The 14,025-nt window shown below is 41.6% G+C and overlaps 1 protein-coding gene across 1 annotated transcript in view; it reads left to right on the top strand.

Annotated features, from left to right (window-relative positions):
- The window catches only part of ITK (IL2 inducible T cell kinase), a 363,906-nt gene that overhangs the window by 164,628 nt on the left and 185,253 nt on the right, over window positions 1-14,025 (top strand). The window contains exon 6 of the mRNA XM_086931228.1: window positions 12,537-12,688. Within this exon, the coding sequence (XP_086787354.1) occupies window positions 12,537-12,688 (152 nt within the window). The remainder of the gene's footprint in view (window positions 1-12,536; window positions 12,689-14,025) is intronic.

Below are 14,025 nucleotides of genomic sequence, written 5' to 3'. Positions count from 1 at the left end.
GAAAGGCGCTGGCAGCTCAGACTATTGATTGATCCACTAAAAGCAATTGGTGTACAGGCGTACCTACAAGAACCGTCATATGTCTTTATGTCTGAGCTTGAGGCAAGGAAGGCATGGTGTATATGGCAGAAGGGAGGGGATGGGACAAGGAAAGGGGTTTAGGGCTTGATTTGCATCTGGGACTTTGTGTCAGGGGGCTCGTTTCTGGGGGGTTTCAGTTCATGTAGAGGTGGAATCTTTTTTCCCTAGCAGTATGTATAGCTCTGGAATACTTATTTTTTCTCCCCAATAAGATGTAAATATAAATTGGGGTTCTATTTTCTGGCTTAAGATAAAAATTAGGCCACTGTGGAGACCGTAGTCTCACTATTGCTGCCAAAACCAGCGGCAGCCTAAGGAAGAGGAAAATTCCTCCTTCTAGGAGCTGGGGGGGGGGTGGGATTTGTATTAGTGGGGGAAAGGGTGGTGAGAGGGGAAGGGAGAGGGCAAAAAGAGGGAAAAAATAAAGGCAGGGTAATAAGGAACCAAAAGGTTAGTACATTAGAGGTATATAACAAAACAATTGAAATGGAGGGTTTGAGTGGTAGCACTGACAGGATTGGCGCTTTTTTTTATGGATCAATTTAAGCTTAAATGTTTAGCATGGAATGTGGCCGGATTGAACAGTAAGACCAAAAGCCAATTGGTGTCAGAGGAACTAAAAATGTATAATCCCCATGCTAGTATGTTAATCAGACCCTCCAGCATTTCGCGATTTCGCGATTCACGAAAAAATCGCGAAATCGGCAGATTAGCGCGATGGCCGCGATATTTGCTGATTTGGCCGCTAAAAAGGGTCTCCCTGAAATAAAGGAAATTATTGGTTGCAATGTGGCGCACACGTCACTAGGTGTCGCTGTGCAGCCGTAAGATAGCTGCTTCCTAATGGTCTGAATTCTATTGCTACCTTTTACAAACCTTCTCGGTCTTCAACTAGGGAGGTGACGGTCCCCCCTCCACTCCAACTTTCGGCAGTGCTTCTGCTGACTCGATGGAAGTGGAAGCACTTGGGTCAAAAATCTAATGCTCGCTAGACTGACTTGCTATCGTGTCACACACAGCTTATTTTGTATTCAGCAAAACAAAACCTGCAAGTGGGGGGCCCGGAGAACAACAAAATCAGAGAGTTTCCTCCCTGCAAGTGGATGACTTTTCACCCTATGGCTCAACTATGGGGTGCAGGGCCTGGAATCGAAGTGGGAGGGAATTTTTGGTGTAACTTGGGTTTCGTTCATATCCACAATTGGACCTGTTTATTGCCTCTGGGTCAGGTTGACGGTGCTCACCAAGGGACAGAAGGGACTGTTTTGTTCCCTATTTGGGAATTGTTCCAGTAACGTAACAAGAGAATTCTGTTGGCCTTTGCAGATTGACTTTTTCAGTGCGCACGGCATGGTTTACAGTGTGAAAAGGTTCCCGGTTTAGAGAGGGAGCTGTAGTCTCGCTTGCTGAGAAGCTGGAAGATGGTGCACCTCCACTTTGTGTGCGCCTTGATTCTTCTTCTGTTTGTTTGATCGTAAAGGGGATTCGGGAACCTTTTAGTTAAAGCATGAGTGTATTGCTCTCTCAAATTCCTATACTTACGGCCTGTTTGCTAGCAAAGGAAAAACCAAAGTCAAACGCTGCAAAAAGAAAACTTCAAACTAACATGTGGCTCCCTGGTTGGTGATAAACAATGGAGTGCAGACATGAGGAAAAAGTAGTCGAAAAAATGTGAACTTGTTCCAGCATACCTATATTAAGGTCCTTTGAAAATGTTTTTATTTTTTAGTCCAAGCTAAGTCTAGCGTCCCCAGTCCCTAGACTTTTTCATTTACTTATCGCTGTATTGTACTCTAGAACTATTCCTGTAATTCTTGCCTTTGCACATGTGATTGGAGTGTTGTTTTTTACCACTGTTATACTGTGCCCTTGAACAACTCCTGCAATCCTGCCTTCGCACTTGTAAAGCGCTCTGATGCCCCCGGGTCTAGCCAGCGCTATATTAAACCTTTCAAATAAATAAATAAAATAAAGTATGGGTGTACGTGTTCCAGCGTGCAGAGGGGTGTAGATTAATAACAAAAAACACAGGGCTTGCTAAATGTGAAACTGGTGTCAGCAGGTTGGTAGTAGCTCTGTTTATCTCCTAATAAATGCACAGGAATAATTTAAACAGGCAGGGATAATTAAAGAAATAGCCTTTTATGTCTAACCATGTGTTTATTGGAATGGCTTTAATAAATCTATGCACTTCAAATTAACCGAGAAAAATAAAACACTAAAAAGGGTAGGATCAAGTAAAAAATATATATTTTGACAGCCACTCTGTTCATAAGTTACCCAGCACATGGGAAAAGCAAACTGAGGTGCACCAATATCTGCATATTTCAATAACTCTCTGCATTTTTCTGTTAGTTTTTGAGAAAAGAAATTCATGTATTGTGGGCTCAGAGCCTGTTTTTTTGTTCCAAGTTTTTTTTTTATGTAGGCCAACATGGGCTTGGCTAGCATTGGTGCAAAGCTCTGAGGGCCCACTGAGTCTTGATAATGCTGCATTTTACTACTCCAGCCGCAGTTAAATGAGCTATTGCCTTTGCTTGCACCAGGGTGTGAATTTGCTGTATGCTTGTGAATTTGTAGTTCAAGAAGTTTGATAGGTCGTTGCAGAGTTCTTGGGAGGGTGTGATGCGGTTGACGCAGGCCGATGGTGTGTGGCAGTCCTTGATGATGGAGAAGATCTCCTTGCAGCTGTTGGGGCTCCCTTTGATGTGTACTCGTTTTTTTGGTATCTCTCATTTGCTGGTAGTTGTGTCTTAGTGCAGCTTTGTAGGTGGTTGTGTCAGTGGTTTTGTGCGTGGCTCTCCATTTCCTTTCTAGCTGTTTGCAGGGTCTTTTGGAGTCTCAAAGGTCCTCTGTGTAAAAGCTGGCGTACTTTTTGGTTCTTCTTTGCCTGTTGTTGAGGCTTTCAAAGAGTGTTGTGAAGCAGGAGTCAGTTCTATCTTCTAGGTGAAAGTTGAGGTCGCTGAGGAGTATGAAGGCTCTGGAGTTGATTGTAAGCATGAGCAATGAAGTCCACGATGAGGCTGATGAAAGTAGCTCATGATCTGGGTGGTCAGTAGACAAGGGTTCCATTTAGGGAGAAGTTTTAAGAGACTTGTAGATTAAAGTGCAGGTGAGTCCATGAGTGGGGTGGTGCTTTCCATGGCCGTTAAGCACTTGATGGACCCTTTGAAGAGGTTATATATTGGCTCTACCATTTTTTTAAAGGTGATAATTGCACCTGATAATGTACATTTACACAAATTGGTGAAATAACTAGTAAGCAGGAGGTGACCTCCCTATGCAGTCTGTCTCACTTATTTGGATCAGCCACTACGATCCTGTGCCCTAGGGTGCCTGAGGAAGAGGTTTCCTGCCTCACAAATCAAAGAGGGAGCGGTACACGGCAGGGGTACATACATGGGCACTAGAACATCCCAGGGAGAAATCCAGCTCCTTCCTGTGAGGTTAGGACCAGAGCTGTGCTTCTGTAGAGTTGCAGACACTTTAAACATGCCTATTGCAAAGTGGAATATTCTTCTGAAACAGTTTCCATTGATTTCAGACTGAAAATGAATGATTTTGAGTAAAATAAAATGCCGCAAAAATGCCGCTAAATTTCCATATTTGTGCCGCTAAATTTCCATATTTGTGCCGCTAAATTTGCTAATCCATGCCGCTATATCCTGGGGGGTCTGGTTAATGGAAACCCATCTCTCATATAAAGATTGCGGACTACTAAAGCAATTAGGGTACGAAGTGGTAGTGTGTACTACGCTGAGTGCCCCTATACAAGGGGTTGCTATTTTGAGACATAAAAGGGCGGAGGGGGTAATCGGTAATACAAAGGCAGATAAAGGTGGCAGGTGGGCAATGGGGCAGATGAAGATAAAAGGAAGAAGTTATATATTCTGTGTAATGTATGGCCCGAATATGGATGAACCTGCTATCTTTGAGGCAATAAATGCAGAAATGTTAAATTGGTAGGGGGAGAGGGTTGTGATGGGTGATTTTAATTGCATCATGGACTATAATATCGATACAACGCGACGGGGGGCTTTTCAGAGAATGAGAAAGACAAGAGCTGCAATAAGGGAATTGGGGCAGCTACAGGGTGTTAGGGATGTCTGGAGAACCTTATACCCTACTATACCAGGGTATACTTACTATTCAGCCCCACATAAGTTATACTCTCGTATAGATATGACTTGGGCCTCTGACTCTATTGTATGGTCTACTGACATGGAAATTTGCCCAAAGGTGACCTCTGACCATAATCCCATACTTCTTATATTTAAAATCTCAGAGGAGAACAGGGTTATGAGACCTTTTTCATTTCCTAGATATCTTCTGACCGATCAGAAATATGTGGCTATGGCTAGGGGTCAACTGGAGATTTTTGTAGGAACTGCTGCCCCTATAGTTGTGTGGGACACTTGTAAAGCAGTTTTTAGAGGATACACCCAGCAATATATATGGCGACAAAACAAAAAAAGAGCAAACATAATTAATACAACTATATTAGAGATCCGGAAGGTTAAGGATCAGCACGCAGAGGCTGTTATAAAGGGCTCAGAGGACACCGAACGACTAGATTTTATGTTAATAGAACTAATCTCAGCTTTGAAGAAAACATGGAGAGAGAAAAGTGTGGCTAGATATAATAAATATCGTTTAACACAGTACAAATTTGGAGAAAGTATAGACAAAGTACTTGCATTTAAGGTGGCGGACGATCGGGCTAAGGCTCACATATAAGAAATAAGGGGGATAGATGGTAAAAAATATGAGCATGAACACAACAGGGAAAGAAGGGTCCAAGGGGATATTTAATGACCTAGCACAGTAAAAACCCCTAGTAAAGACGGTATGAGCAAACAAAGAATAACTGTGGGTCAAACAAAAATCTGTCGACTAACTATGTATCTAACACAAATTAGAAAAGAGGCTGTGTCACACAATGTGATAACAGGTCAGCGGGATACTTTCCAGATGTGAAAAATACCCATCAGTTATCGACCGATACCGCCCTTGTCATCATCTGGGACTCTTCACACCAGGAAGAGTAAACATTGCAACCACTAATAAGTTTGGTAAGAATGTGGGTGCCCCAGTGGGGTATAGGTATGTTGGCGTGTACTGATAACTGAAGAAGCAGTGTGTGAATGTAAGTGAGGGTGAAAGAGTGCGAAAAAAGCTAAAATTGGAGAGACCGGAGGAAAACAAGTTTAATAAGTACCTCTCAGCTTCCAACCAATAAAATCAGTGCGAAAAAGAATAGTAGTTTCAACAAATAGCTACTATATATAACATTAGGTCAACATGTTTCTGCAGTCTGTAGACCCAAGTAGGTGTCCGCTGCTTTCTTCAGGACCGAAAATCGCTACTGCTTAAAAAGTGGTGAAATAGCAAAGAAAGTGGTAAAAATTATCACCTGGGTATCCTAGGTGTGATCATTCTCCTAGCTGCCGGTGTTTGTCCAAGGTGGAGAACAGTTGAGTCAGATACAGAGAAAGACAAAACAGAACAAAGCAAATAAATATTGGCACTAGACAAATAAAGTGCCAAAAAGAGCCAATACCAGGTGTTAAAAATTAATCATAGCACCTATAGTGTGAAACAAAAGTACACCATATCGCTCATCGTGAGTCAAACCTCCCGCTTACCTATTTGGTAGGAGAGAACTGCTCCGCCTCACCTGGCTGCGGCGCAGGTAAACAGAGCACCGCTCTAATAGGAGAGTGCAAAAAGGAGAGAATTAAAAAGACAGGTCAGTAGTCACTGGTTTCGCATATCCACTAAATCAAGTGAGCATAACAGAAGATCAAGGTAAAAGATGTAAACGTGTTCCCAGCTGTATTGTCTGTTGCCATCGGGTCTAAAGTGTAATATGACCCTGGTGATTCTTAGTATGCATTAGTAGTCTCATTGAAAATCACAGAGAGCAATGATCTCTTAAACACCTATGGGGCATATTACCAACAACTAGCGATAATTTTTGTCTCTAACTTGTTTAGAGACAAAAATTATCGCCGCACATCGGCGATTTTTATCGCAGATAAACCTTGCTATTAACAAGGTTTATCGCAAATGCGATAAAAAACGGCCGAAATGCATGAATATCGCTGAAAAGTCAGCGATATTCATGCATTATCGAGCAAATGCTCTTAGCCATGTTATCCACCTCCCATTGGATAACATGGCTAAGAACTGCTCAGGGCAGGTGTTAGCTTTTGGAGATATTCGCGCTTAGCGCGAATATCTCCAAAAGTTGGTAATAGGAGATAGCGATGTTAGGGACTGTTTCCAGTCGCTAACATCTTGGCACGCCCATTTTGCATGTCATTAGTGATAAATATCACTGACATGCAAAGCAAGGCCCAAGATGGTCGCTATCTCCTATTAGCTGTCACTAACTGGTGTTAGCGACAGCTTGGTAATAGGGAGATAATTTTATCTCCGCTTTCTTGGCTTTTAAAGCCAAAAAAGCGGAGATAAACCCCCTTGATAATATGCCCCTATGTTCCTATCTGCACCCAGTCTATTTAGGCTGTCCGTCACGGGACTCCCCAATAGCGAAATCCGCCATTCCAAACGAGCCCCTTAGTGCGCGCATTCAATTGAGCCAGACTTAACAAAGCCCGCTCCTGTTGTTCTTATTGTTCGTGGGACCCTGATTCCTATCTTGCATTTGTTGCGCCGACCGCCGGCTGCCAAGGCCCACACTGCTCAGACAATTGTCAGGCTTTTATACCAATATCACCAAACGTGCGTGTACTCACCTGACCGTCGGTACTCCGGGCGTCCCTCTGGGCCGTCTCTGGAAGGTACCGGGTCAGTCTTACGTGCCATATTTGTTTGGATTGCAAGGACGGCGGTGCGTGTCGACGTCAATGCCGGTAGCGGCGTGCTCCGCCCCAAGTATTCTGGGAATTGTGGTTTATAGGCTTCTTTATAGATAGTATGTACGTGAGACCCTTATCCTTATCTATAACTCTGCGTTCGTAGCTCCGGCCACCTGCTGCCAAGAACCACACTCCTCAAAACAACTATCAGGCTGATCTGCCCATATCTTCAGAACGTGCATGTACTCACCTGACCGTCGGTACTCCGGGCGTCCCTCTGTGCCGTCTCTGGGAGGTACCGGATCAATTATGCGCGCCATATTTGTTTAGATTGCAAAGGGCGGCGGTGCGTGTCGCCGTCACTGTCGTCGACGGCGTTCTACGCCCCAAGTATTCTGGGAGTTGTGGTCTGTGTGCTCCTCTACAGTTAGTATGTACTTGAAGCGATTACCATTCTCCCGCCTTACATTCAAACAGGAGGTACTCTATAGTGATGTCGATAGAAGGACCAAAAGGTTGATAGTTAATGCTGATAAAAACTTAATTAAAACCTTTTCGAAATCAAAATGTACAATCTGCTGTTTATTTGCAAATAAAGAGAAAGGGCCGAAATAAGGCATTTGTGGCACCAGCGTGTACTCTGCTGTCAGTTTATAGGTAGTCGCAACCTTCGCAAAGACTTTGGACCGAATTATCAAACATTAAAAGTAAGTGGCACAACTCTTATCAAATATAGAGGGCCACTACTTCGAGCTCAATGTAGATTATAGACCCCACTAATATACATTCAAATAATGAGGGGTCACTTCAGATACTGGAACAATTTGCTCTGTATTATAAAACGCTTTATACTCCAACGATACAGCCTACACAATAGGATATTTATAGGTATATCCAAAATAGTCCTGTAAGAAAGATGGGTAGAGAGGAATGTGATCTCCTGTAGGAAAATATTTCAGACAGTGAGATAGAATTAACGAGGGGTGCATTACATTCAGGGAAGGCTGCGGGAGAAGATGCTATACCACTAGAATTCTATAAAGTATTTAAGGACATTAAGATGGAGCCGTTTAGTCAAGTGATAAAAGAAATTGGAATTAAAGGGAAAACTCCTGATTCATGGCACATGACCAAAATAATATTTTTTCAGAAGAAAGGTAAACCAGCTGAGGAATGTGGGTCATATAGACCAATTTCACTGATAAATGCAAACGCAAAAATATACGCTAAAATCTTAGCTAATCGTTTGGCCCAAATAATGCCCAACTTAGTTTTTCCCCATCAACATGGGTTTATACAAGAGAGGGACACTACCTTGCATATAAATACGGCAATAAGTGCATTTGATCTTGCCACTATCAGTCCCACCCCACTTGGTATGATCTTATTAGACGCAGAAAAGGCGTTTGACCGAGTGGGGTAGGAATTCTTGTGGGCTATGTTGACAGCTTTTGGGATAAAGGGCCAATTTTTGCAACAGATACAAGCACATTATGATAAGCCCTGTGCTAAATTGGCTTACTTGGGTCTTCAATCATCTAACTTCCCGGTATTATGTGGCACTGATCAGGGATGCCCTTTGTCACCCTTATTATTTGCCTCATATATAGAGCCTTTTATTTCTGTTTTGCAAAATGACCTGCGGGATTTTAAATCAGGTGCAAACTCCTTGAAGGTAGTCGCCTATGCAGACGACATAGCGGTTTTCTCAATAGAACCGGGAGAAGTGCTGAAAATAATAACAGAAGCTGCGGAACAGTTTGGTTTAATATCAGGTTATAAACTAAATGTTAATAAGACGCAAGTTCTCCTTAATTATAAACAGAGAGGCTAGTACCTTGTACCTGCCCGACTGTTACCTATTTAGGGGTTAGAATAACAACACGGATTGATCAAATACTATCATTAAATTATGATGAATTATTAAAAGAGACGAGCAGGTCTTTAAAAAAATGGCACACACTACCGATTGGGATTATTGGTAGAGTTAATATTATTAAAATGAAAATGTTGCCTAAATTCCTCTAACATTTCCGTGCCATTCCTCTCCCCGTTCCAAACAAATTTTTTTTAAAACTGGATGGAATATTAAGTAGTTTCATATGGGAATATAGGAAGGCAAGGCGAGCGATAGATCGGCTAAATCTCCCCTTTAGCCAAGGCGGTCTAGAGTTCCCAGACTTTAAAACATACTTTTGGTCAGCTTGTTTTATTCGATTGCGCAGTCTTACTAATCCAGCCAATATTATTTTCAGTCATAAGTTTATTTTGGAGGCAGAGAGCCATATGTTTTTATACAGACCCAATGATCCCAACTACTTTAAAAGTATAAAATGTAAGATCATACGAGATGATGTATATACCTGGTGCTCAATCTTGCTAAGCAAGAATATCTCATGCTATCATAGGGAGCTGCCTCTCTGACAGAACCCAGGATTGCCTGAGATGTTCCACGACACAGCCGGCAGCAAATGGGCTAGCAGTGGAGTTAACTGTATGGGAGATCTATATTATTATAACAGGTTTGTCTCATTTGAGAGCTTACAGAAAAAACATACGCTACAGGGGTCTATGCTTTTTAAATACTACCAGATTCGAGACTTCTTTTTTAAACATTTAAAATTGGAGAACACAAATGATTCTGAGATATAGGGTCTTCTCAATGCTGGGGGATAAAAATCTCTTATAAGCAGAGCATATAAATTGCTTAGCATTGGGAGATCCGACGATTGTGGTAGACTGGCGGAAAGGTAGAGCGAAATATTGGGGATTCCGGTAGTGGCTGGTACTATTTCACAGGCTCTTAACACCACAGACAAAGCCATACATGCGACTAATTTGAGACTTCAAAAGCACCGTATGATTTGTCTTTTATATTATACTCCGGATAGAATTGCAAAATGGTCACTGGGTAATAATGCTAATAACGAACAGACAAAATGTCCAAAATGTGAGTTATATGCGGCAGACATTAAGCATATGTTTTTGACATGTCCAGAACTAACAACATTTTGGCAGAAAGTCGGGGATGTTCTACATCAAAAACTAGGGATAAGAGTACCTTTACTGATGTCCGAGGTTATGATGGGATATAGTTTTAGAAATGTAAACTGTAATAGCTTGGTTTCTATCTTACTAGTAGCAGCAAGATTAGCTACAGCTAGGGTGTGGACATCCTCGAAACCTCCAACTGTAACGGATTGGTGGCTGTTAGTAAGACAGATCTATGATATGGAATTCTCATTGGCTTGGTCGAGAGGGACTCGTTCTATGACCAAATGCACGGCAATATGGGGACGCATTTTTGAAGGAAATTGTAAACTGCTAAAACTCTCCATTTATTCTTTATTTATTCATATTTTATTTATCCTCTTTTTTTTAGTTTTTTATCTGAAGGATTATATCAGACGATTCATTGTTTATGTAACATGTATCTTATTGGTTTGTATTTTGATGCCTTTATCTGGTCAATAAAAAATATATTTTTTAAAAATAAATAAAGTGTTGGTGACCATCCCCAATTGGCAATTCATGCCTACCGGAATGAGGGTCAAAGGCTTCTACTGCATTAAAACCGCATACAGAAATATTAATTGTATTTCGGATAGAAGCTGTAGGGGTAGAGTCGCTATGATGGTGCAGGGCATTGCTGCACAAAAGTCATGGTGAAGAAAATCATCTTAGCCACCATTATTACTGCAAACTATGTTATCTTCTAATGCTAGGATCACTAGATTATGCCATTGGAGACCAGAGTTGGTGAAACAAATTAAGCTAATGGAATGGTGAGGAGATCTCTATTAAGGAACGTGCAGAGGACAAAGTATTAAATTAGATGGTATCCTCCCCAATAAACGGACAAAGACAACTACCAGGCACCAGGAAATGCCCTGAACACCTACTTCACATCGCAGTCCAACCCTGATTATAAGATGTTTCTGTTGCCCATTGCGCAGCGGTAGGCTGAGGAATCAGTAGACACATTCCAGGAGTAGATCTGTGAGCTACGTAGCACCTACGAGGAATATGTTACGTCATAGATAATCGAGGGGTGATGCTCATCTAGACATTGGTAATGATTCTTGAAAGAACATAAACCTGCTTGGCATGCTGGCACTGTGAAAGGCCTAAGTACTGTCCCAAGCCCAAGCAGCACACACAGAGGTGGCATTGTCTCTATCATGATGAAACAAGAGGTCCCTGAGCAGTTCGTTAGCATAGGCCATCGAGAGGGAACTGGACTATCCAGGAAAGACCAGAAGACTACTAAGGGCCATATTTAGATCTTGGCGAACGGTTTACTCCATCACTACTGTGACGTACATCCAGTCAAGCAAAATAAAAATCTCATTATATCCAATGGGATTTATATTTCGTCGGATGGGATATCTGTCAACATTGTGACAGAGTAACACGTCCCCCAAGTTCTAAATCAGGCCCGAAGTCATGTAGCTACAGTGTTGACTCTGTCTCACAGGCTTGAATGCACCGCAATGGTGAAGTAGTGTTCCAAGTGTGGAACAGACAGTCACTTTGTAGATGTGTGTTGCACTGGTCAGGATGCATACTTCCGAAAGCCACAATAGGAATTGTCTAAACATGACAGGCTCAGGTAATTAATGCACATTACATTCACTGGTGATGAGTGTTCAAAATCCGAGAATAGCATATTTCAAGTGCCAAGTTTCAATATAAGGTTTTGAGCAAAACTGAAGACAGAAAGCAGAAAACAACAGCAAAAAGAAAAGAGGTACAGGAGATATATGCAGAAGTAATAGAAGGGGTGGGGATATTAAAGATAGGCATCTGTTAGAGTATTTTTATGTATAGAGTCTATTCCACTGTTTCTCAGTTCTGTATAAGGAATTTATATGAGGGATTCAAAGGCTGGCAGTTGCTACCTGTGGACCCGCTTGCATTTGATTGCAGTATCCTTCATAGTGAACTGCTATTATTGTACTTGTTTTATTGCAAGGTTCTCATTTCATTAGGATTGCGAAAACACACACAGCAAGGAGAACAAGATTAGAAAGAGGACCGGCAAACTAGAAAGTACCAGCCTGAGGATTAAGATATTATCTGCTTGAATCGTGATTAGTCATCCATTACTAGATACTGGAGTTGTTATCCTGGAGTGTGTCAGTGAACATATGTGTTGTGAGAATTCCAGGAAGGTTTGAATATTCCTGTAGGTTATGTGCAGAAGAAAAGTGGAGCAATGAGATGGGGATGAGAAAGCGTCAAGGCAGGGGGTGTCGAAGTAAGGAGCTGGAACAGGAAAGAATATGATTTGGGACAAGTTGCAAATTACCTGTAGAAAAGATCTACCATCCCAAAAGAAGACATTATTGTGCAAAGGAGAATTCTCTCAATTTATTGATTAGCCAATCTGATTTTACACCACAATGGCCCTAAATACTAATGTATTGCTTTTGCAGTCTTCATGGATTAGGATTAGGCACAAAAAGGCTACGTGCTCCTGAAACGACACGTTTTCGTCTACATTAGGCTTAGGCATGGTAGTGATGATGTAGAGGTGTGCCCCTTTCCCTGTGGAGCCAGAGGAAAGGCTTGAGTGTTCTGTTGTTTTCGTTGGGTGACACATTGACACCACTTTCTTATTTTTCACAGCGATCATTCGACGAACCTGGTCAGGTCCGACTTCAAGCCATGTACGACTATGAGACACAGAATTCCCAGCAACTGATGCTGCAGCGCAATGAAGAGTACCTGCTGCTGGACTGCACGGATCTGCACTGGTGGAGGGTGCAGGATAAGAATGGGTAGGAAGTAGGGGAGAGGAGCTGAGAAGCAACTAAGTAGCTTGAAGGAAAGTGGGGAGTTCCAAATTGAGCATCAGGGAGGGGAAGAGCAACTGAGGAAAGATGGGTTCTACTTTTAACCTACAGATGAGAGTTTTGGTTTGACCCACAACACTGACATATGATCATTCTCATACCAAGAATGGCCTATAGAGCATGTTCTGACCACTGCAAGGATTAATGATCAAGTTGGACAAAAGAGAGAATAGAGGGGCTTTTAAACAACCACCCTGAACAACTGGGGGTGGCTTGGGTGAGCCTTGGTCCAATCCCTGATTATGGAGGGAAGGTATCTCTTCACTTGGAAAGAAAGACGTCTCTATCACACGAGAGTGCGAGTCTCAGATCAACAAATAGGTGTCTTCTCACCACTGACACAAGCCATGGACTTTTTAACAGTGCTTTACATGTGTATATTAGTTGAGCCCTATGTCTGCTTCCTGTATGACTTGAAAGTTAAAACCAGAATTTTTCCTCTGGGACTTCTTTTGCACACTTAATCATTTACTCGTCAATCATACCACTAAACATCTGATATTTTACTGCTCCCCCAAAATTGAATTTAAAAACTCAAACCAGAGTATATAGGCACTGATGTGCATATTTAATGGATCAAAAACACAAAAGGCTAAAAATATGTGATAAAAGTACAAATCATAACAAATTAGACATTTTCCATATACACAAAACAATAATACATAAAAGACATATATAAAAATTATTAAAAACCAATAAAATCCTAGCTTGTCCTATAAACATCAATTACAGAATGAACCATCTCACTGGACAGGAAACTACCAGACAGTAGAATTTGTCTTGCAACTGTTAATTTGAGAACTTATGTAGACAGTACCCTGCAGGGGAAAAGTTTCCCTGTCTCTTTTGTAGTTCTTCAAATGTAATATGAATCTGCTGCGTCAACGCGTTTCGGTGGGGTTATATGAATGTGATCACCTTCCTCAGGACTAACCGTTATCTTCCCTTATCCAAATTATACATTGAGATAACTAAAATCACCTGTGCTATAGCACTCGGGAAAATAAGGCTCCTATGTGCAATTGGAGATACACACGTCAATAATATAATGTCAATCCGGATTCTTAATGTTATCCTTAACATCTTATTTTCTTTATTTCCTTGTTGCTTTCAGTCTTTTTCTTTCTCTTTTGATGTAGAGAAAAGTGCAATTGGTATGCTCACAATTCAAATTAAAACACCCGCTTATGTACATGCGAGTGAAAAGATATTCTTCCAACCTGACTCCTGGAGCGCACAAATATATACAGCTCAATTTTTCC

Source organism: Lissotriton vulgaris, chromosome 7 (genome assembly GCF_964263255.1).
Source record: "Lissotriton vulgaris chromosome 7, aLisVul1.2, whole genome shotgun sequence".
Lineage (NCBI taxonomy): Eukaryota > Metazoa > Chordata > Amphibia > Caudata > Salamandridae > Lissotriton > Lissotriton vulgaris.
The sequence above is the reverse complement of the archived record's forward strand: the minus strand, read 5'-3'. Positions and strand labels throughout refer to the sequence as shown.